General features: G+C 41.6%; 2 protein-coding genes across 2 annotated transcripts; both read right to left on the reverse strand.

The window, feature by feature from the left end:
* Positions 1 to 91: 91 nt before the first annotated feature.
* Positions 92 to 17,592, reverse strand: LOC310796385 (toll-like receptor 13; the record flags this gene model as incomplete). Its single annotated transcript, XM_083658573.1, has 6 exons — positions 92 to 159; positions 2,294 to 2,542; positions 3,420 to 3,537; positions 4,894 to 5,668; positions 15,414 to 15,521; positions 17,578 to 17,592. 5 exons carry the CDS (start codon positions 17,590 to 17,592, stop codon positions 2,305 to 2,307), a joined length of 1,254 nt encoding a protein of 417 aa, XP_083514699.1. The 3' UTR covers positions 92 to 159; positions 2,294 to 2,304.
* Positions 17,589 to 24,490, reverse strand: LOC310796386 (toll-like receptor 13; the record flags this gene model as incomplete). Its single annotated transcript, XM_083658574.1, has 5 exons — positions 17,589 to 17,826; positions 18,704 to 18,821; positions 20,618 to 21,398; positions 21,894 to 22,098; positions 24,414 to 24,490. 5 exons carry the CDS (start codon positions 24,488 to 24,490, stop codon positions 17,589 to 17,591), a joined length of 1,419 nt encoding a protein of 472 aa, XP_083514700.1.
* Between the last annotated feature and the right edge of the window lie 247 nt (positions 24,491 to 24,737).

A 24,737-nucleotide genomic window follows, 5' to 3' on the forward strand; every position in this document is an offset into this window, starting at 1 on the left:
TGAGTCTGGTGGACATTTTTCAAGGTATAGTGTTAGAGCTTCTAGAGCACCTGTATGTGGTACTGAAGTATACAATGATTTGATGTCCAGGCACGCCATGTAGGTTAGAGAGCTGGGGTCTTCCACGTTTCCCAGGGTTCTGATCATGTCTGTAGAGTCCTCTGTGAAGGAGGGGAGAGATGTTGCAACTCTTCTATTATATGGCTCTGGCATTATATTAGCTATGATCACATGGGTGGGCAAGGGGGCCATTTTGGAGGCCAAAGTGCGAAAGTGGGTTTGAACCCCTAGAGCAGGGAACTTTGATGATAGAAGGGCCACAAAACCATGTCCTCGCTACCAGAGGGCCAGATTTTGCTGGGGGCGGAACGGCGCCGGCGCGAAAAATTTGGGGCATTTGAAGCCAGGTTTAGAGGAATAACTCATTTTAAATTAACAGTTGTGATGTCATTATTCAGTCTTAACCACCAATATTTGATCCTTTTCTCACTCACTCCTATGGCACCACCTGCTCTCCCTGCAGGGCTTGAAATTAACTTTTTTGACCACCTGCCAATATGGCTGCTAGATTTTAAAGTTACCAGCCAATTAGAATTTCCACTAGCCAAAATGTTTTTCTTGAAATAAACCAGAATATGAGTGGGTTAATTTAAGCATGAGTATCAGTAATTGGCCCGGGATTTTCAAAGCCTGTGTTGAGGGTCACACAAGAACAAAAATGGACTCTTGAAGCGAAATAAATCCAAAACCAACAAGTTAATTATTTATTTTTTTATGACAAAAGTTCAATGGACAAACCAAAGAGGATCCTGGAGCACACGATTCACTGGAAAATTGCTTTATTCAATGACTAACGTTTCGACGCCTGCTGCGTCTTCATCAGAGTCAAAACTGCAAAAAAGTTTTGACTCTGATGAAGACGCAGCAGGCGTCGAAACGTTAGTCATTGAATAAAGCAATTTTCCAGTGAATCGTGTGCTCCAGGATCCTCTTTGGTTTGTCCATTGAACTTTTGTCATAATACTGTCCTGTCCTGAGAGCACCGACCTCCTTTTGCGGAGGGGCTGACGCGCAAGAGACTCCTTTTGTATTTATTTTTTTACTTCAATGTAGAACAGTCATTTCTTACACATGAGATTACTTTTAGCCTTTTAGTCATAACGATTATTGAAAGATATTCCATATTCCAGACTGAAATGTTATAACAGAAGTGGAGTATTGGCCAGAATGACATGAACATTTGGACACTTATACAGCGGGTATCTTGCATGCTGCATTCAGGTGCACTGTAAATTTTGATTTATAGCAAAATTTGTAAATCTGTAAATAAAATTTGGCACTGACAATTATGCACTGTGTAGAATTCTAACAATTATATTCTCAAATGTGGAGATTCTGCCCAGAATCCTTCAGCAACACACCTCAAAAGCCATATACATTGATAAAAAAAAAAAAAGTTTAGTTACCCTTTAAGATGGCACGTCTCCCCGACAATACTGAAGGAGCGTTGGGGATTTAAATGGCATGTTAAATTAGCGTTTATAAGATCACATCTCCTATACAGATGAGGAAAGTCATGAACTTGACCTCACATCACTGAGCATGAAAATATCAAGCTGCTTGATGAATTAAAAAATTAAACAAAAAGGATTATTCCTGCAAAATGCAGTGATCAAGTTCAAGTTTCGTAATTGTTTTAATTTGCGCTACTTCACGGGGCTTTCTACACTCGCTAACATCTCTCGTTATATTCTAACAGTTTGTTTGAAAGTAATTTTGTGGTTATGGCTGAAGTGGCTGCCGTAAACTGCACTCGCCGATTCGCTCGGCGTTGGTCTCATCTACTATTAGAGGTAAGATGTGAGGCATCAATATTAAATTTAGACTATTTAATAACAATCAAAAATCATGCTCGTAGCTGCTTTAAGTTCATCATTTTATAAATGTTCAGTTTCAAATGTGGAGATTCCGTCCAGAATCCTTCAGCAACACACCTCAAAAGCCATAATTATACATTGGTTTAAAGCTGATTTTTTTTTGTTAGCGTTTAGTTACTATACCGGCGTAGTGATATACGGCTTCTGTATAGGGCAAGCAGGAACGCTCACCCCAAGAAGTGAGTCACCTCACAAATATTATGAAATTAAACTCTTGTAATTTGGTGCTATATAAATATAAGATTGATTGATTTAAAGTCAGTTTTGAAAGCCAGAAATCTCAGCAGCTGGATGAGCAATTGATGACTCAGTGTATTTCTCGATGACAGACATGTTCTGGTGTGTTTGTGCCTTACTGCATGCATCTTCACGGTCCAACGAGGAGGTCTGTGTGGGCGGACTCGTCAGGACCATCCCCCGCGCCCAGCGCTCGCCCTACGTTCTGCCAGAATAGCCCGGTGTGCCTCTGGGCCCGGGGCCAGCTCAGGTAGGAGCGTCTCTTCAGCAGCTTCCTCATGCGGTAGCAGGGAGCCAGACGCCAGGGCGGGATCTCCTCCAGAAACACCAGGATCAACACGTCCTTGTGCTCATCAAACAGACGGAAGCTGCACACACAAACAGTTTGGAGCCTTAGGGGGTGGGGTGGGGGAAAAAATGGATACACCATAGTATCGCAATATTTTGCCTGACGATATTGTATCGATATTTGGACGCCAAGTATCGATTTTTTTGCAGGCCATGCCAGCCCACCGGGCATCTGCCCGAAGCGCCCGATGTTGCAGTCCGTGCCTACAGTGGCATATTGAGTCCAGAGAAGCTTAATAATGTAGCCTACGTGTGGGGCAAAAACAAAACAAAAAAACACTGCATGTTTTACTTCCTGTGACGTCAAGGAAAAGGTAGGAAAAGGAGTTAGACAATATATCGCAATATTCAATATATCGCAATATCGGCGATATCGCAATATCACAATACTATCGTATCGTGACTCAAGTATCGTTTTAGTATCGTATCATGGGCATCTGGTGCGTCTGATGCATATTTATGTGTAACTTTAATGTAACTATTACGTAATGTATATGTAACTACCTCTGTAACAGAACCAGCGCTAACTGCTAAGCTATAGCTAACTGCTAAGCTAAGTAACTAGCAGATCTGAAAAGCGGGTAAGCAACTGTGGGATTGTTGAGAAATTCACTAAATGGAGAGAGCTATGAGTGCTTGAGTGGGTATAGCCGCTGTAATGACAAATATAACCGTATTAACCGGTTTAAGAGCAGCAAAAACACTTCTCTTGAAAGTGCATTTTGGTTGTCTAGCCCACAGGTACACAGATATACATGCTAACGATGACGAAATTATGTCACGTGACCAAATTAAAGATTTTGGATGAACTATTATTCCTTTAAGCAGACTGAGTGAGCCGGGCAGATAGAGCAAGAAGCGCTGCTGTATGTGAGAACAGAGAGACGGCGCCCCCACCTGGCCATCTGCATCTCCTTGGAGCACCACTCGCTCTCCAGGTAGCGCTGGCTGATCACACAGATGGTCTTCCTGCTGCCGTAGATGGCCTCTGTAATGTTCTCTATGATGGCCTTACCTGGGGAAGCAATTCAGATTTGTACTGAATGAGGATTTAGGCGCGGTGGCTCTGACCTCTCCACCCTTAAATATTCCATATGTGTGGGGACTGACACACAGGGCAGTTGACATGGGTATACTGTAAGGATAGTGTGTGCAGCTGATTCCTTGGTTTCCATGACCATAGAGCACCAGAAGGCTAGATGGCAGTACTTTGTTATAATGGAAGAAATAACATAAGTAGGCGTGTTTACATTCTGTGAAAGTCAGATCATCTGGGACACCAACACTCCACTAAAACACAGCACAATTAAAACTGTTAGATGGGTTATTATCACCTCCATAAGGTGAGACACCATAGGTGAATAGAGTACCACAGGGATGGCATATTTTTGTAGGCTTACCCAGAAGTCCCTGCACTTCCTGGTTCCTACATGTAAAAGTCAATGGGAGTTTTGTATTGGAATTTCGGTTAAATGCATAACATATGTGCTCAACGAAAACAAAAAACGCATTTATGCTTCGAAAATCATAAAATGGTGCTCATTTGTGGAGATTATCTTGCTGAACATGAAGTTTGCTGTTTCATAAACTTCTGTTAACAACAGACCTTATGTCATGCATTTAACGAAAATCCCCATACAAAAATCACATCGACCTTTACACGTAGGAACCATCGACAGTAAATAATATGGACTGATTCTTATGGACAGGCCAATATCGGCAAACAAATATATTGGTGTGATCGTCAACCAGGAACTGAGAGCTAACAATGGGTGTGAAACCTCCACTATAAATAAATCCTTTAAGTTTTTTTCAGTAAAAATCATTTACCAATTTTATATAATTACCTCATGTCTATCAAATACATCTGCTAAGTTTTTTCAGTAAAAATCGTTTACCAATTTTATATAAATACCTCATGTCTATCAAATACATCTGCTAAGTTTTTTCCAGTAAAAATTGTTTAGTTATAGAGTTAGCTATTTATTTCCCAGTGTTTGTTTCCCACCTACAATAAATAGGTCGTTTTACATGAGCAGCTAATGAGCTACTGCTTTGGTTTGCTGGCCATTCTGGAAGGCCTCCCCTCCTCTTAGCGCTGATTGGTCGATTTCAGACAGTCTAGCGTCTACAGTATATAGAAAGTGGAGCAAATTCTGACTGGCTTGTCCAACTGTTTTATAGTCTGTGATTCAGGGGAAATGGCAGACTAACATAATTAAATTGTTTACTGTGATTACTTCACACTTCCAAATACCAAAGTCAGTACTAAGAATCGCCACATCCTAGAATACCCCCAACACCAACTCTACTCTCAATACAGTTCTGAGAGGAAGCAGATAAGAGACAGACAGACAGACAGTCTCTCTACCTGGTTGGAAGTCTCTGTGGTGCAGACAGAGTCTCCAGCCCTGCTCTCCTTCCAGCACCGGAAGCATCTCTTTGAGAACCCAGGCCTCATCGTGAACGTTGTAGGAGATGAAGGCATCGTAGCGGAGAGGAGCTCCCTTCTTCCTCCTCCTGCTGTCATAAAGGAAGGCCAGGAAGAGATAGGAGGTGTAGACTAGATGCAACCTCAGCAAGTGGTAGGTAAAGGATGTGAGGAGAGTTAGCACAATCACACACATGCTGCAAATGAAGCAGAGGAAGCTAGCGTCAAAAGGCAGAGGACAGGAGTGCACATCAAAGTCAAGCACCTTGGTTCCATTTTTACTAGGAGGATCCATGCAAGTGTACTGGTGGCCATTTACAACCTGTGTTTGACTGTTGCTCTGTGCCCACCGGATAAAGCCAGCATTAGAGCAATCACAAATGAAAGGGTTACCAAGCAGGTCCAGATATGTTAGGGCAGGGAGGGATTGGATGACACTCTCATCGATCACTTTCAGCTGATTCTGACTCAAATTCAACCAGACGAGTTTTCTCAGGTTGGACCGGACCAAGAAATCCAAGGACCAGACTTTACTTTTGGAAAGATCCAGAGCCTCCAGGTTTCTGATTGGCTGAAACAGGTCAGGGCTCAGACCTGGCAGATCACTGTGGCTGATCCGAAGACTCTTCAGCTGACGAGTGTCTTTAAATGTGACTGGGTCTGGTGAGTCAATGAACAACCCCTCAGCTGCAAAGTACTCCAGAGACTTCAGACCCTTGAGCAGATATGGCAAGAGGAAGTCGTGATTATGACCTTGACAATTAATTATAAGCCTCTTCAAGGAAGATAAATTTCTGAAGGGTGGCTCATTGTCAATGTTCACAGGAAAACTTTTGATGGCCATGAGAACTGCTCGTTCAGATGGGCGCATGTAGATATCAGTGAGAATAAGTGTTAGATTTTCTAAGTCTCCCGGTCCTTTGAATATGTCTTTTGACAAAACCCAAGTGGGTAGCGACAGATTGAGAGTCGTGAGATTATCAAGTCCTTCAAAAGCACCACCTTCAAAACCTAGACCAATACCTCCTTCTAATAGCAGAGACAGAGACCTGAGAGAAGACAAATTTCTAAAATCTCCTTTGTTGACCTGGAAATCATTCCCATTTAAATTCAAAACTTCTAGTTTCGGTAAGCTGAGTTTGAAGGTATTTCCAATAGTTCGACCTATGTTTCCTTCCATACTTAATCTTTTCAAACCATTCACATTTTGAAAAACACATTCGTTGAGTTCTGAAATCATATTCCCGTTAAGATTAAGTTCTGTCAATCCTGTCAAAAACAGGAAGTCGGAGCAACCTAGATCCCTGATCAAATTCCCACTAAGATCTAGGATTTCAAGTGTGGAGATGCCTCTGATGGCCAGAGGTACTTTAGACAGTTTGTTCCTGTTGATGCTCAGACGCCTGAGCTGCTTCAGTGATCTGAGTGAATCATCAGACAGGTTAGTCAGAAGATTCACTGATAAATCTAGCTCAGTCAGCTGAGAGCAAGACTGCAGCAGTTCATCATCCACACTCAAAATGTAGATGTTACTCAGATCAAGAGTTTGCAGTGCAAGAATTTGGCAAGCGATGTCTACCAGACGGTTAAATATCCCCTCCTTCATTTGATCCAGTATTAGATCTTGCATTGAATGAGCACTCTGCGGCATCTCTCTGTAGCGCTCAATTCTACTTCTATTTCCACTTCCACAAAAACTCAAATGAGTTAAGCTCCTTAGAAAAGATTTGTCCGGTACATCCCACTCCAAGTGTGTGTCTATTTCGATGTAAATACTTTGAAGACGAGGATAGATGTCTCTTGTGATGCTAAACTTCTTCATATGCGATAATTCTAACACTTGGAGCTCTGAGGCGAAGTTAAACGGCAGTTCATTAGATTGGAAAGAGGTGAAGAGGTTATCTTTAAGATCCAAGAAATATAAGCTTGGTAGTTGTAAGACAGGCAGAATGTCAGACACTTTCTGTAGCTTGTTAGAGCACAGTGATACTCTCTGTAAGTTCAGCAATGACTGAAACGCCGAGGGAGCAATATATTCAATCAGATTCCTGCTCAGATCTAGATCTGTGAGCTTTGGTAAAGATCTAAAATCCGCGCTGTTGATCTTGAAAAGGCAATTTGAAGAGAGATCTAGCACTGCTGCGTTTGTGGGAATGTCGTCAGGAATGGCAGTGAGGTTACGATGGTCGCATGAAACCACAGCATGGTCAGAGTAAGCCACAGTGCAGTGCAGCGAGTAAGCCAGCAGGGGGTTAAGATGAAGCAGGTAGGACAGAAGGAGGACAGGGACACTCCAGAGACAGTCTAGAGACAGACGTCCTGTCCCTGGCATGGTGACCATCCTGCTGAGTTAGTCTGAGGTGCAGACTAGCTGGTGAGGACTCTGTTGGTCACTGCAGACCTGAAGATGAGAGAAAAGGAAAAAACATGCAATCGACAGTAGAGCTTTTTAATGTAACGTCTAGTGTGGCCTGAGATGGGTCGGGGCAACATGTTCGCCTGGAGGATGCTGCAGGTGGGAATTAAGCTAGTACTTATTGTTTGTGAGATCAGCCTTTATTCACATCTCTCGTTCTATTGCACACGTTTATTGATTTTTGATGTATTTTATTACCTATGCTGTTTTTGCCTTTTCTTATGTATGTATGTATGTGTATGTGTCGTTTTGTATTGGCTGTTTATTTTTTTAATATTATAAGCTACTCTTGCTGAGGCCTCTTGGCCAGGTCATCATTGTAAATGAGAATTGGTTCTCAACAGATTTTACCTGGTTAAATAAAGGTCAATCAATCAATCAATCAATCAATCAATCAATAAGCTGAACAAAACACTTGAGTCAACAACCAAAAATGCAGGCAAGCATCCATTGCATTGTTGCTCACTGGACCCAAGCCTCACAAATTGTGATGTAATTTTAATGCCTACTGTGTGTGTGTGCGTGTGTGCGTGCGTGCGTGCGTGTGGGTGAGAGACCTTTAATAAGTAGCATTTGTCAATACTTGAAGGAATAATAGCGTTAGTTTAGTAGTTTTTTTTTATCGTCTTGCTGAGCCCATTTGTCTGTGGCACTCTGAATGTAGTTAACACTTGCATAGTTAGGAATGTCCTTGTGACAGTACTGACGAAAGAGTAAACTATGTAAACACAAATGTGCTATGTTTTGTCCTGCAAGTGATAAATGGAATCCACCAGCGAGAACGTCTTCACTTTTGCTATAGACTTTTGCTACTGTATACCCCTGCTTTAATTTCCACAGCATCAGTTAACCACAGCAAAAAGCATCAAGTTAATATAAATAAATACAACATTTTAGTAAAACACATTTGATACAAACATTAAAATATAGCAAAGTTGATTTACTCTTCACAAGAACAAAAACTCAATCGATTTGTTTTTTAAACTATGCTCCCAGTCCCAGACATAGAGATTTTTTTTAGATAGGTTTAACCCATTGATACCTAATGCAGCATTTGCATGTATATCCCTCATTGTATGATGTGGTTCGCGGTCTTAAAGGGATACACACAAATGCTGCATCAGGTATCAATGGGTTAAAGCATTACACAGGGTTCCCACTAGGGATGTTCATCAATTATCGAAAATCGATAATTGATTGTTAAGGATTGGAATCGATCCTGTGGCATTTGGATCGATTTTTTAATTATTTAAAAAAAAATGGGCACGGGCCTTTGTGCCAACAAAACTGTTTTAAACATGGGAAATTCACACCGGCATGCGCCGGCGACAGCAGTGTTGGAGAGGAGACACATTGAAATAAAGAGTTCATTGAGGAGAACACGTTGTCTTCTGCCATAGGCATTCATTTTGTCAAAAAAAAAAAAATTGAAAATTTTCTAAGTATTAATATGATCGATAATCGATAATTGATCGTTATTTTTCACCGATTATCGATTTTGGGAAAATTTTCAAAATGAACATCCCTAGTTCCCACACCTTCTTAAACATCAAATGCAAGGACTTTCAAGGACCCAAATTCACCAACTTTCAAGGATTTCAAAGTCCCGTGGGAATCTTGATTTCATGTTAAAAAACAATTGCATGTTAAAGCACAGTACTCAACTTTAGCACTTGTTAAATTAAGTCTCAGTGTAAGTGAAATCAGTATCAGTGTAGCAGGGTTGTAGGGAGGCAGGTAGACTACATATGAATTTTAGAGCAAATAAAGCTCATTAATACTGAAGTCAGCTGGAACATAATTAAAAAGACAGGTTTGAGGTGACCTGTGTCTCTCACCTGTCTCCAGTCCTCGTCTTTTTCTCTCCAGTCGTCTCACAGTCGGTGACAGAAAACCCAGCAGCCTCCTCTCGCATCAAGTTACTGGCTGCCAAATGGGATTTGTCCATCCAGATCCATAGAGGGGCTTCTCAGCCAATGAGCAATGGTGCTGAAAGGGCAACAACTTCCTCACAGCACTGGTTTCGCTTCATGATTAACTCATTCATGGCCAGTTTAGGACTGCCAATATTTAGCACAGGCCAAAGATTTTCATAATTGTTGGTCATCTTTCAAGACCCACAGTAAATTATCTATTAGCACCAGAGTGATTTGCAATACCTCAAAATGAAGATGTACGTCTCTGGGTTCACCAGGAAAAAAAAGTGAGCTTTTAGCATGTTCTGTACTCTACTTATATCCATTTATATACACCCTGTTTTCACCCAAAAGGTCTCTCTGAGATGACAAACAGGAGAAAAGGCAATTTCTGTAAAATACACATTCTCAGGCAGAACTCACTCTCAATTCTTTTATTTTGAACTGTATTGACATCAGACATGTAAATACTATTCGTTATGACACAAATGAAAAAAAAAAAATATATATATATATATATATATACACATGAAGTGCTTTTTTTTTTACATTCAACAATACAGCAGTGTGAGTGAGTGTGCAGACAGACACACAGACACAGACAGACAGACAGACACACCGACAGACAGACAGACAGACACACACACACACACACACGATCCCCCTTCGTTGCGTGATTTCTAACCCCACATAGGATAAGCAATAACCACGCCCTGTGGCGCCGGGATTGGCCAGGAGCAACACTGGAGGGCACGCAGCCCAGCGATTTCATGAACCAACTGAATAGCTCTTGAGAACGGACAGCGGGCTGCTGTGACTGCCGCTTCTTAGCTGTTCGTGTGTTTATTTTGTTTTGTTCTGGTCCACCCGTCCTCGTCCATGTCTCCCTGTCCTATTCCTCCCTGCTATTTGATCGTTCCCGTTTTCCCCTCGGCTATCCTCACCGCCCTCTGATCGATCATTTCCTCATTCCTCTGATGATCAAACGCATCTCTGGATTACTTTCTCCCGTTTTCTCCCGGCTGGCACACAGGAAAGCGACCAGCTCCTGCAGCGCGCCGAGGGGCGTTTCAATGGCGTTTCTCCTGTCTGCACAAGGAAGCGTTTATGCATTTTCTGCTTTTCCTCCTGCTCAATTTCAAAACAACAGCTGCGGTATGTGTTTGTTCACGTGTTGTCTTAGATGCTAGGGACCTGATACTATGTCACAGGCTGAGGAAGTGTTTGAACTACGCGCTGCAGTAATAAAAACAAAAACACGTCAAACACGTCATTGGCCCTCTGGGCTATTCCTGATAACACGTCAAAGACGTCATTGGCCCTGAATGAGTTAAAGAGGACATTAAACATTTGATCGTATGACCGTGCTTTCAGTTTCAAGTCTGAAATCTACCTCGATTTGCTAGAAAGATGAACAACATTTCAGCCAACTATGGGCAAGGGTTCCCAAACGTTTCAGCCCCAGACCCACAAATCCCCAGCATTGGTTGAAGCACACAAATGTTCGTACGCACATGGTGAGAATTCCGTAAACAAAACAAACAAAATTGTATGTTTATGTAAATGTTTTTTTTTTTTTTTTATAAGTACAATACCTTTGTTGAATTAAAAAATACAATGCTGCTGGTAGGGCTGTACTCTAGATAGATAGATAGATAGATAGATAGATAGATAGATAGATAGATTTTTTATTTCTGTGTCATGCACCATATTCAAGGTGCCCAGCCCGTCTGGGCTTACAAGACACAAATCATTCAAGTTCAACAATACAAACAAATCAACAAACAAGCTACAAAACGCTCAAACATAAACAAGACAGAGTTATATATTCAGATCAACAGCTTCTCCATTCTGAGTTTCCAAGCCCTCCCAATAAACCTGGCCAAACTGAAGACTTCATCTCTGAACAACCATTCCAACTTCGCATCATCTCCTGACCAAAATAGTTCCGGTTTCTTAGGTCAGCTTCCCTGAACACATCATTGATATCATTACACCATGGATAGTTATGTACTTTATCCCAGTTAACACATTGAGTGCCAGCCGTTTTTTCAATCCTGTAGGTAAGTTGTGCCAGTTTTTTTTTTGAGGATTCTGGCTCATTTTACAAGAGCCGAGGATTATTTTCTGTTAAGACTTCGTGAACACCAATCATCTAAAAAGAACTAATAGAATCTGTGCTTTCTCTGTCTAAAAGAGTTAGTTTGCAGAGTTAGTAGTTATGTAGATATTAGCCGTTGAGTACAGCATGGTTTCAGAGATTTTCAGAGAGTTTAGAGATAAATGGATTTTTAGAACCACCTCACGTGCCTGTGATTATGGGTGCCCTTGGGCAAGTCTGTATACTGTATTGTGTGTGTGTGTGTGTGTGTGTGTGTGTGTGTGTGTGTGTGTCTCCAAACTCCTCCCTCCGTCTGTGCTGCGGAGGGAGGAGGCTCCGCGGCCGCTCTCGGGCAGTCTGGACTGTAAAACTGGCTCGTTCGTTTCTTGAGGTGTCGGCTGAGAGCTTTGAAGAAGCTTTTGCGATTCTGGTCTTATTTATGCGCAAAGGTACTCGAGTGTGTGTGTGTGCGCGCGCGCGCGCGCGTGTGTGTGTGTGTGTGTGTGTGTGTGAAATCGAAAGAGTTTTCGCCCAGCTATTTCCTTGAAAATTAGACTGGCTTTCTCCAGCGGACCCGTGGCTGTGGCTTTCTCTCTGTCTGGAGAGAACTGTCGCCACTTAGTGGTCGGTAAAATAGATTATACACATTCTCTTCCTCTAATATTGATATAGAAGACGTAAAAGGGGTTGATTGATGTCCCACCGTCAAAAAAAAAAAATGTTTATGTAAGACGAGATATCTCGTCTTTGGCACTCAACGGTTGGATTATGTAAGACGAGATATCTCGTCCATGGCACTCAACGTGTTAAACACTTGTTTTGCAACTCTACTCTCAGGCATATTAGATAGACGGTTCCACAATCTCAACATTTCACCTTTTTGTTTGATCAAACAAGGCTCCCAACCCATATCCCCTTGAAAAGCCAACACAGGTGTAAATTTATGTATGCCCAGAAAACATCGGATTGCACGATTTTGGATGGCATTCACCTTAGAAAATTCCTTTCTTCCCCAAACTCCAGCTGCATAAAACAAAATTGGTGACACACATGCATCATAAAGATTTGAAAATGTAGCATAACCAAGATTTTTACAAGTTTTCACTTTAATTATTACTGAACCCAGGGCTCTACCAGCAGTGTCGGCCGACACACTAACGCCCTCTTCAAATGTAGAAAATTCATCAAAAGTAAAACCCAGATATTATATGAACTGGTATATGCCAATGACATAGCTCCAACATGAAAATCAAAAGTGCTTCTCCTTGTACCTGATTTCCGGAAATGTACAATTTGAGTTTTTTCTCTATTTACTAATAATCTCCATTTCCTACTCCAAAGATTAACAACATTTAGCATAATCTGCAGCTCTTTCTCATTCCCTGCTAGGATAATTATATCATCTGCATACAACAAAACATTCAAATTCATATCACCAATTTGCAGACCAAGATTTTTCATTTTAATTTGTTGGGCTAAATCATTAATAAACAAAGCAAAGAGGGTAGGGGAAAGAACGTCACCCTGTTTGACCCCGAGTGGGGTAGAAAACCACCCTGTTTTCATATCGTTCACCTGCACACAGGCAACCGGGGATTTATACAAAGCTTTAATTGCTTTATAAAATTTCCCATCCACACCAGCTGAAATAAGTTTAAACTCCATTAAATCCCTGTCAACACAATCAAACGCTTTCTGAAAATCAATGAAACAAACAAAAGTGGATTTCCCCTCAGAAATCCAAATAGGAACAAGGAATAAAGAAATATGCAGCACAGAGGCCCCTCACAAGTAACGTCTGATATGGAACTCTTCATCGAGTACTGGGTGCCATAGTGGAAGTGGATCCACCACAGTTCTCTCTTTTTTCTGCCTAAATATCTGAGTGAAGCGACGTTGCGGTGTGCATTTTTAAAATGTACAGCCGCTGGGATTTTTTCATCACAGTTTCTTATTGTGCTACGGTGCTCTGCTATGTGTGTTTTCAGTGGTCGTGTTGTTTTTCCCACTTATGCTTTTCCACATGGGCATTTCAGCATATAGGTGGCGTTAGTTAGTTGTGCATGATATTTTTCCTTTTATGCTTATTTTCTTTCCTGTAGCTGGATGGTGGAAGTGCGTGCATTTAGTTGTAAAGTGGCATTGTGCACATGTTCCACAACGTCGATTTCCATCAGGAAGGTCATCCAAAAACGTATGGGGTTTGTTAGGAGGTAGGTCTGAGTGTACCAATTGGTCTCGGATGTTGGGCGGTCTCCTGTATACTATCCGACGGCTGCTATTAAATGTTTTTTCCAAAGTTGGATCTGTACTCAAAAGGTGCCAATGCCTCTTTATTATTTTCTCAAAGTGTTTCAGCATGTTACTCTGCTTCTGGAAAGAGGCCTCTGTGCTGCATATTCTCCTGATCCTAGGAAATTGACTGATAGGTAAACTGTTTTTTAGAGGGGTGGGGTGAAAAGAGTCTCCTCTGAGTAATGAGTTTCTTTGACAGCTTTTTCTCTACAGGTTGATTGATTGATTGATTTTTATTTAGTACAAGAATATTACATAAAATATCTAACAAAAAGTAGTACAAGGATAAAAACACAGACAGTTGTTCAACTGATTTCCACTGTGGTCCCAAGAAGGATACAAAGAACATTTAAGACATCTGTACAATATAAAAAGTACATATGAAGAGTCAGATGCACAAAGAGACAATAGTACCTGTTTTTCAGGAAAGACGCAAAGCCCCCAAGGACACAATTCCTTGCAAATGCCGCCAGCGCCGCGGGAAGTAGGGGTGCTGCAGGTGCTGCAGCACCCCCTAGATTTTTCCCCCAAAAAAAAAAAAAATTTTTTTTTTTTTTTTTTTACAAATGTAATTACAAATATTTTGCAGTGCACTGTTCCTTTCTTGTTTAAGAATGTTTCGGGAAATGAAAATGTAGCCTATTTAAATAGAATTATCAACAATAACAATCAAGGAAGTTACATGCTTGTAGGCTAGAGAAGAAGAAGAAGCGCGCATGCACGCACATGTTGTGTTGAACCAACCAACAACCATACGAATTGTTTAATCTGGCAATAAAGAAATGTGAACTTGAGATGCTATTTTAATAGCCTACTCAAAAATGCACCTCCCACTATACAGCAAAGAGAGGAGTCAATGTTTCTTGATATATGCCATTCAGATCAGAATAATTAGTCTAGTCATTAAGTTTGCTGATAATATTTCTATCATGTTAAGTCTGTGTCATGTTAACTGGTGTATTCAGAGCAAATAGGGAGATATAGAGCATTATCATCATGCTATATATCTCCCTCTTTGCTCTGAATGAGTGAGAAAAGGAGAAAATACTGAATAATTACATCACAACAGTATCCTAATGTTAATTTAAAATGAGATATTCCTATAAATATGGCAAAAAAATTAAAAAAAAAACGTCCAAATTTTTTTCAGCACCCCCTGCTTAAAATGACTTCCAGCGGCCCTGAATGCCGCTTCACTGCCTTCCTGAAGCCTGTAACAGTGGGAGAGCTTTGAATTGTCCTGGGCAAGGTGTTCCACAGCCGGCAGGCCGTATACATAAAGCCACTCTGTGAATAGGAGCCTTTTTTGGGCTCATAAACTGAGAGTGGTCCAGACCGTAGCTGCCGTCCGTGGACCTGGTCGTGAAGGACAATGCCAGAGCATAGATAACTGGGAGCAGTTCAGTTTATCATTCTGTATATATGTCCCAGTTTCAGGAAAGAGACCCTCTGCTCCACAGGAAGCCATCCCATTCTTTTAAAATGCGAAGGCTCAATATGGGTTCCGTTTGGAATGTTCCATCTCCCTTAATTATCCTAATGTCCCCAAAAAATCCACTCGGTATTGATCGTACCTTAGTACCTTAGTAGTAGGTAGTGAATGTATTCATTTTGAACATTAAGAGAGGAAAAAAAACGGTAACAATGTCATTTCATCCCCAGTCCAGAGCAAACAGACGTCATCAATGTATCTCTTCCACATCTTTATATAAGGCAACAAAGTAGTTTTCACTGGGTTCAGGACATAGTCCTGTTCAAAAAGACCCACATAGATGTTAGCAATGGAGGGGCTGGCTTTACTGCCCATGCTCACTCCCTTGATTTGTAAATAGTTCTGATCCTGGAACATGAAATGATTGTGAGTGAGGAGAGTCTCTGTTAATGCAGTGAGGACCTGCGTTCCAGGTGTTGAGTCTGGTGGACATTTTTCAAGGTATAGTGTTAGAGCTTCTAGAGCACCTGTATGTGGTACTGACGTATACAGTGATTCGATGTCCAGGCACGCTATGTAGGTTAGAGAGCTGGGATCCTCCACGTTCCACAGGGTTCTGATCATGTCTGTAGAGTCCTGTGTGAAAGAGGGGAGAGATTTGACTATAGGTGATAGATGTTGCAACTCTTCTATTATATGGCTCTGGCATTAGCTATGATCACATGGGTGGGCAAGGGGGCCATTTTGCAGGCCAAAGTGCAAAAGTGGGTTTGAACCCCTAGAGCAGGGAACTTTGATGATAGATTTTGCTGAGGGCTGGGGGCCGAACGGCACCAGTGCGAAAAATTTGGGCCATTTGAAGCCAGGTTTAGAGGAATAACTCATTTTAAATGAACAGTTGTGATGTCATTATTCAGTCTTAACCACCAATATTTGATCCTTTTCTCACTCACTCCTATGGCACCACCTGCTCTCCCTGCAGGGCTTGAAATTAACTTTTTTGACCACCTGCCAATATGGCTGCTAGATTTTAGAGTTACCAGCCAATTAGAATTTCCACTAACCAAAATGTTTTTCTTTAAATAAACCAGAATATGAGTGGGTTAATTTCAGCATAAGTATCAGTAAGTGGCCCGGGATTCTCAAAGCCTGTGTTGAGGGTCACACAAGAACAAAAATGCACTCTTGAAGCTAAATAAATCCAAAACCAACGAGTTAATTATTTATTTTTTTACTTTAATGTAGAACAGTCATTTCTTACACATGAGATTACTTTTAGCCTTTTAGTCATTAAGATTATTGAAAGATATTCCATATTCCAGACTGAATTGTTATAACAGAAGTGGAGTATTGGCCAGAATGACATGAACATTTGGACACTTATACAGCGGGTATCTTGCATGCTGCGTTCAGGTGCACTGTAAATTTTGATTTATAGTAAAATTTGTAAATCTGTAAATAAAATTTGGCACTGACAATTATGCACTGTGTAGAATTCTAACAATTATATTCTCTAATGTCGAGATTCTGCCCAGAATCCTTCAGCAACACACCTCAAAAGCCATATACATTGATTAAAAAAAATAAAAAAATGTTTAGTTACCCTTTAAGATGGCACGTCTCCCCGACAATACTGAAGGAGCGTTGGGGATTTAAATGGCATGTTAAATTAGCGTTTATAAGATCACATCTCCTATACAGATGAGGAAAGTCATGAACTTGACCTCACATCACTGAACATGAAAATATCAAGCTGCTTGATGAATTAAAAAAAATAACAAAAAGGATTATTCCTGCAAAATGCAGTGGTCAAGTTCAAGTTTTGTAATTGTTTAATTTACGCTACTTCACGGGGCTTTCTACACTCGCGAACATCTCTCGTTATATTCTAACAGTTTGTTTGAAAGTAATTTTGTGGTTATGGCTGAAGTGGCTGCCGTAAACCGTTTCACACAGACTATAATCAGCAAGACAGCATGCGCCGATTCGCTCGGCGTTGGTCTCATCTACTATTAGAGGTAAGATGTGCGGCATCAATATTAAATTTAGACTGTTTAATAACAATCGAAAATCATGCTCATGTAGCTGCTTTAAGTTCATCATTATTTTATAAATGTTCAGTCTCAAATGTGGAGATTCCGTCCAGAATCCTTCAGCAACAACACACCTCAAAAGCCATAATTATTGGTTGAAAGCTGAAAATTTTTTGTTTTAGGGTTTAGTTACTATACTGGCGTAGTGATATACGGCTTCTGTATAGGGCAAGCAGGAACGCTCACCCCAAGAAGTGAGTCACCTCACAAATATTATGAAATAAAACTCTTGTAATTTGGCGCTATATAAATATAAGATTGATTGATTTAAAGTCAGTTTTGAAAGCCCGAAATCTCAGCAGCTGGATCAGCAATTGATGAGTCAGTGTATTTCTCGATGACAGACATGTTCTGGTGTGTTTGTGCCTTACTTCATGCATCTTCATGGTCCAAAGAGGAGGTGTGTGTGGGTGGACTCGTCGGGACCGTCCCCCGTCTCCAGCGCTCGCCCTACGTTCTGCCAGAAGAGCCCGGTGTGCCTCTGGGCCCGGGGCCAGCTCAGGTAGGAGTGTCTCTTCAGCAGCTTCCTCATGCGGTAGCAGGGAGCCAGACGCCAGGGCGGGATCTCCTCCAGAAACACCAGGATCAACACGTCCTTGTGCTCATCAAACAGACGGAAGCTGCACACACAAACAGTTTGCAGCCTTAGGGGGTGGGGTGGGGGAAAAAATGGATACACCATAGTATCGCAATATTTTGCCTGACGATATTGTATCGATATTTGGACGCCAAGTATCGATTTTTTTGCAGGCCATGCCAGCCCACCGGGCATCTGCCCGAAGCGCCCGATGTTGCAGTCCGTGCCTACAGTGGCATATTGAGTCCAGAGAAGCTTAATAATGTAGCCTACGTGTGGGGCAAAAACAAAACAAAAAAACACTGCATGTTTTACTTCCTGTGACGTCAAGGAAAAGGTAGGAAAAGGAGTTAGACAATATATCGCAATATTCAATATATCGCAATATCGGCGATATCGCAATATCACAATACTATCGTATCGTGACTCAAGTATCGTTTTAGTATCGTATCATGGGCATCTGGTGCGTCTGATGCATATTTATGTGTAACTTTAATGTAACTATTACATAATGTATATGTAACTACCTCTGTAACAGAACCAGCGCTAACTGCTAAGCTATAGCTAACTGCTAAGCTAAGTAACTAGCAGATCTGAAAAGCGGGTAAGCAACTGTGGGATTGTTGAGAAATTCACTAAATGGAGAGAGCTATGAGTGCTTGAGTGGGTATAGCCGCTGTAATGACAAATATAACTGTATTAACCGGTTTAAGAGCAGCAAAAACACTTCTCTTGAAAGTGCATTTTGGTTGTCTAGCCCACAGGTACACAGATATACATGCTAACGATGACGAAATTATGTCACGTGACCAAATTAAAGATTTTGGATGAACTATTATTCCTTTAAGCAGACTGAGTGAGCCGGGCAGATAGAGCAAGAAGCGCTGCTGTATGTGAGAACAGAGAGACGGCGCCCCCACCTGGCCATCTGCATCTCCTTGGAGCACCACTCGCTCTCCAGGTAGCGCTGGCTGATCACACAGATGGTCTTCCTGCTGCCGTAGATGGCCTCTGTAATGTTCTCTATGATGGCCTTACCTGGGGAAGCAATTCAGATTTGTACTGAATGAGGATTTAGGCGCGGTGGCTCTGACCTCTCCACCCTGACATATTCCATATGTGTGGGGACTGACCCACAGGGCAGTTGACATGGGTATACTGTAAGGATAGTGTGTGCAGCTGATTCCTTGGTTTCCATGACCATAGAGCACCAGAAGGCTAGATGGCAGTACTTTGTTATAATGGAAGAAATAACATAAGTAGGCGTGTTTACATTCTGTGAAAGTCAGATCATCTGGGACACCAACACTCCACTAAAACACAGCACAATTAAAACTGTTAGATGGGTTATTATCACCTCCATAAGGTGAGACACCATAGGTGAATAGAGTACCACAGGGATGGCATATTTTTGTAGGCTTACCCAGAAGTCCCTGCACTTCCTGGTTCCTACATGTAAAAGTCAATGGGAGTTTTGTATTGGAATTTCGGTTAAATGCATAACATATGTGCTCAACGAAAACAAAAAACGCATTTATGCTTCGAAAATCATAAAATGGTGCTCATTTGTGGAGATTATCTTGCTGAACATGAAGTTTGCTGTTTCATAAACTTCTGTTAACAACAGACCTTATGTCATGCATTTAACGAAAATCCCCATACAAAAATCCCATCGGCCTTTACACGTAGGAACCATCGACAGTAAATAATATGGACTGATTCTTATGGACAGGCCAATATCGGCAAACAAATATATTGGTGTGATGATCGTCAACCACGAACTGAGAGCTAACAATGGGTGTGAAACCTCCACTATAAATAAATCCTTTAAGTTTTTTTCAGTAAAAATCATTGACCAATTTTATATAAATGCCTCATGTCTATCAAATACATCTGCTAAGTTTTTTCCAGTAAAAATTGTTTAGTTATAGAGTTAGCTATTTATTTCCCAGTTATGTTTCCCACCTACAAGAAATAGGTCGTTTTACATAAGCAGCTAATGAGCTACTGCTTTGATTTGCTGGCCATTCTGGAACGCCTCCCCTCCTCTTATTGGTCGATTTCAGACAGTCTAGCGTCTACATCGAAAGTGGAGCAAATTCTGACTGGCTTGTCCAAATGTTTTATAGTCTGTGATTCAGGGGAAATGGCAGACTTAGGGCCTGTGTCCACCTAGCGTCTTTTTCCGACTGTTAAACGCTGGGAGTGCGCTGGGGAGCGCTGATCCCAGCGCACAATATACAAGGAAGTAGTCTCAAACTAACGTTAGTTCAGTGCGGTAGTAGCTTGATAGCTGACAGCTAGCAAGCTAACAACACATGTAGGCTACGTTATTAAAAGCAGTAAGCACAACACTCACCAGAAATATCAAGTGTTTAGCCAATCTGCTCCCACAATTGAGCCTTTCTGTCTCTGTTGCGATAGTTTCTCCATATGATTAGTTGCCAGAAAAGGAGCACCCGACACCAGCGTCTTTCTGAAAAGTTTAATTATTCTCAGCTGGAAGCGCTGGGAGCCGGCGCACAAAAACGGCGGAGCGCTCTGACAATAGACGCTGGGTGCAGCGCACTTTCTCTAGACGTCCGTGTGCGCCGGCATACGCTCTCCCCCCATTGGAAACAACTGAAAAAAGATGCTGGACCTGAGGAAAAGACGCTAGGTGGACACAGGCCGTAACATAATTAAATTTTTTACTGTGATTACTTCACACTTCCAAATACCAAAATCAGTACTAAGAATCGCCACATCCTAGAATACCCCCAACACCAACTCTACTCTCAATACAGTTCTGAGAGGAAGCAGATAAGAGACAGACAGACAGACGGTCTCTCTACCTGGTTGGAAGTCTCTGTGGTGCAGACAGAGTCTCCAGCCCTGCTCTCCTTCCAGCGCTGGAAGCATCTCTCTGAGAACCCAGGCCTCATCGTGAACGTTGTAGGAGATGAAGGCATCGTAGCGGAGAGGAGCTCCCTTCTTCCTCCTGCTGTCATAAAGGAAGGCCAGGAACAGATGGGAGGCGTAGACTAGCGGCAACCTCAGCAAGTGGTAGGTAAAGGATGTGAGGAGAGTTAGCACAATCACACACATGCTGCAAATGAAGAAGATGAAGCTATAGTCCATCCATCCGTCGTCGTGAGGAAGCAGAGGACAGGAGTGGAGATCAAAGTCAAGCACGTTGGTTCCACTTTTACTAGGAGGATCCATGCAAGTGTACTGGTGGCCATTAACAACCTGTGTTTGATTGTTGCTCTGTGCCCACCGGATAAAGCCAGCATTAGAGCAATAACAAATGAAAGGGTTACCAAGCAGGTCCAGATATGTTAGGGCAGGGAGGGATTCGATGACACTCTCATCGATCACTTTCAGATGATTCTGACTCAATTTCAACCAGGCGAGTTTTCTCAGGTTGGACCGGACCAAGAAATCCAAGGACCAGACTTTACTTTTGGAAAAATCCAGAGCCTCCAGGTTTCTGATTGGCTGAAACAGGTCAGGGCTCAGATCTGGCAGATCACTGTGGCTGATCAGAAGACTCTTCAGCTGAGGAGTGTCTTTAAAAGTGACTGGGTCTGGTGAGTCAATGAACAACCCCTCAGCTGCAAAGTACTCCAGAGACTTCAGACCATTGAGCAGATTTGGCAAGAGGAAGTCATGATTATGACCATTAATTATAACTATAAGCCTCTTCAAGGAATATAAATGTCTGAAGGGTTCCTCATGGTCATTGTTCACAGGAAAACTTTTGACGGCCCTGCATGGTGATGGTGGTTCAGATGGGCGGATGTACATATCAGTGAGAAAAAGTGTTAGATTTTCTAAGTCTCCCAGACCTTTGAATATGTATTTTGACAAAGTCCAAGTGGATAGCGACAGATTGAGAGTCCTGAGATTATCAAGTCCTTCAAAAACTTGAAATGCGCTTCCTCCTAATGACAGAGAGAGACTGAGAGCATACAAATTTCTAAAATCTCCTTTGTTGACATGGAAATCATTCCCATTTAAATTCAAAACTTCTAGTTTCGGTAAGCTGAGTTTGAAGGTATTTCCAATAGTTTGAACTCCGTTTCCTTCCATACTTAATCTTTTCAAACCATTCATATTTTGAAAAACACATTCATTGAGTTCTGAAATCCTATTCCCGTTAAGATTAAGTTCTGTCAATCCTGTCAAATTCAGGAAGTCGGAGCAACCTAGATCACTGATCAAATTCCCACTAAGATCTAGGATTTCAAGTGTGGAGATGCCTCTGAGGGCCAGAGGTACTTTAGACAGTCTGTTCCTGTTGATGCTCAGACGCCTGAGCTGCTTCAGTGATCTGAGTGAATCCTCAGACAGGTTAGTCAGATGATTCACTGATAAATCTAGCTCGGTAAGATGAGAGCAAGACTGCAGCAGTTCATCATCCACACTCAAAATTTTAATGTTCCTCAGATTAAGAGTTTTCAGTGAAGGAATTTGGCAGGCGATGTCTACCAGATATATATGATCCAGTATTAGATATTGCATTGATTGAGCGGTCTGCAGCATCTCTCTGTAGCGCCCAATTGTAGTTATATTTCCACTTCCACAAAAACTCAAATGAGTTAAGCTCCTTAGAAAAGATTGGTCCGGTACATCCCACTCCAAGTATGTGTCTGCTTCGATGTAAATACTTTGAAGATGAGGATAGATGTCTCTTGTGATGCTAAACTTCTTCATATGTGATAATTCTAACACTTGGAGCTCTGAGGAGAAGTTAAACGGCAGCTCATTAGATTGGAAAGAGGTGAAGAGGTTATCTTTAAGATCCAAGAAATATAAACTTGGTAGTTGTAAGACAGGCAGAATGTCAGCCATTTGCTTTAGCTTGTTATAGCCCAGTGATACTCTCTGTAAGTTCAGCAATGACTGAAACGCAGAGGGAGCAATATATTCAATCAGATTCCTGCTCAGATCTACATCTGTGAGCTTTGGTAAATATCTAAAATCTGTGCTGTTGATCTTTAAAAGGCAATTTGAAGAGAGATCTAACAATGCTGCGTTTGTGGGAATGTCGTCAGGAATGGCAGTGAGGTTACGATGGTCACATGAAACCACAGCATGGTCAGAGTAAGCCACAGTGCAGTGCAGCGAGTAAGCCAGCAAGGGGTTAAGATGAAGCAGGCAGGACAGGAGGAGGACAGGGACACTCCAGAGACAGTCTAGAGACAGATGTCCCGTCCCTGGCATGGTGACCATCCTGCTGAGTTAGTCTGAGGTGCAGACTAGCTGGTGAGGACTCTGTTGGTCACTGCAGACCTGAAGATGAGAGAAAAGGAAAAAACATGCAATCGACAGTAGATCTTTTTAATGTAACGTCTAGTGTGGCCTGAGATGGGTGGGGCAACATGTTCGCCTGGAGGATGCTGCAGGTGGGAATTAAGCTAGTACTTAATGTTTGTGAGATCAGCCTTTATTCACATCTCAAGTTCTATTGCACACGTTTATTGATTTTTGATGTATTTTATTACCTGTATGTATGTGTATGTGTCGTTTTGTATTGGCTGTTTATTTTTTTAATATTATAAGCTACTCTTGCTGAGGCCTCTTGGCCAGGTCATCATTGTAAATGAGAATTTGTTCTGAACAGATTTTACCTGGTTAAATAAAGGTCAATCAATCAATCAATCAATAAGCTGAACAAAACACTTCAGTCAACAACCAAAAATGCAGGCAAGCATCCATTGCATTGTTGCTCACTGGATCCAAGCCTCACAAACCTGACGTCATTTTAATGCCTACTGTGTGTGTGTGTGTGTGTGTGTGTGTGTGTGTGTGTGTGTGTGTGTGTGAGTGAGAGACCTTTAATAAGTAGCATTTGTCAATACTTGAAGGAATAATAGCATTAGTTAGTAGTTATTTTTTTTATCGTCTTGCTGAGCCCATTTGTCTGTGGCACTCTGAATGTAGTTAACACTTGCATAGTTAGGAATGACCTTGTTACAGTAGCCTACTGTCTTCAGATTAAACTATGTAAACACAAATGTGATATGTTTTGTCCTGCAAGTGATAAATGGAATCCACCAGTGAGAACAAAGTCTTCACTTTTGCTATAGACTTTTGCTACTGTATACCCCTGCTTTAATTTCCACAGCATCAGTTAACCACAGCAAAAAGCATCAAGTTAATATAAATAAATAAAACATTTTAGGAAAACACATTTGATACAAACATTAAAATATAGCAAAGTTAATTTACTCTTCACTAGAACACAAACTCAATCGACATAGGGATTTTTTTTGGATAGGTTTGAATCATTACACAGGGTTCCCACACCTTCTTGAACATCAAATGCAAGGACTTTCAAGGACCCAAATTCACCAACTTTCAGGATTTCAAGTCCCGTGGGAATCTTGATTTCATGTTAAAAAACAACAAAAAACAAATGCATGTTAAAGCACAGTACTCAACTTTAGCACTTGTTAAGTTAAGTCTCAGTGTAAGTGTAATCAGGATCAGTGTAAATGTCTGAGGGCCAGGCAGATATAGCAGCAGGGTTGTAGGGAGGCAGGTAGACTACATATGAATTTTAGAGCAAATAAAGCTGATTAATACTGAAGTCAGCTGGAACATAATTAAAAAGACAGGTTTGGGGTGACCTGTGTCTCTCACCTGTCTCCAGTCCTCGTCTTTTTCTCTCCAGTCGTCTCACAGTCGGTGACAGAAAACCCAGCGGCCTCCTCTCGCATCAAGTTGCTGGCTGCCAAATGGGATTTGTCCATCCAGATCCATAGAGGGGTTTCTCAGCCAGTGAGCGTGGGGTGTGCCCTGTTGGCTTCTTCTTGTGGTGTGCTGCTGAAAGGGCAACAACTTCCTCACAGCACTGGTTTAACTTCATGATTAAAGAGGACATGAAACATTTGATCGTATGACCGTGCTTTCACTTTCAAGTCTGAAATCTACCTCGATTTGCTAGAAAGATGAACAACATTTCAG

The sequence above is a fragment of the Poromitra crassiceps genome, assembly GCF_964638095.1.
Source record: "Poromitra crassiceps genome assembly, chromosome: 22".
Taxonomy (NCBI): domain Eukaryota; kingdom Metazoa; phylum Chordata; class Actinopteri; order Beryciformes; family Melamphaidae; genus Poromitra; species Poromitra crassiceps.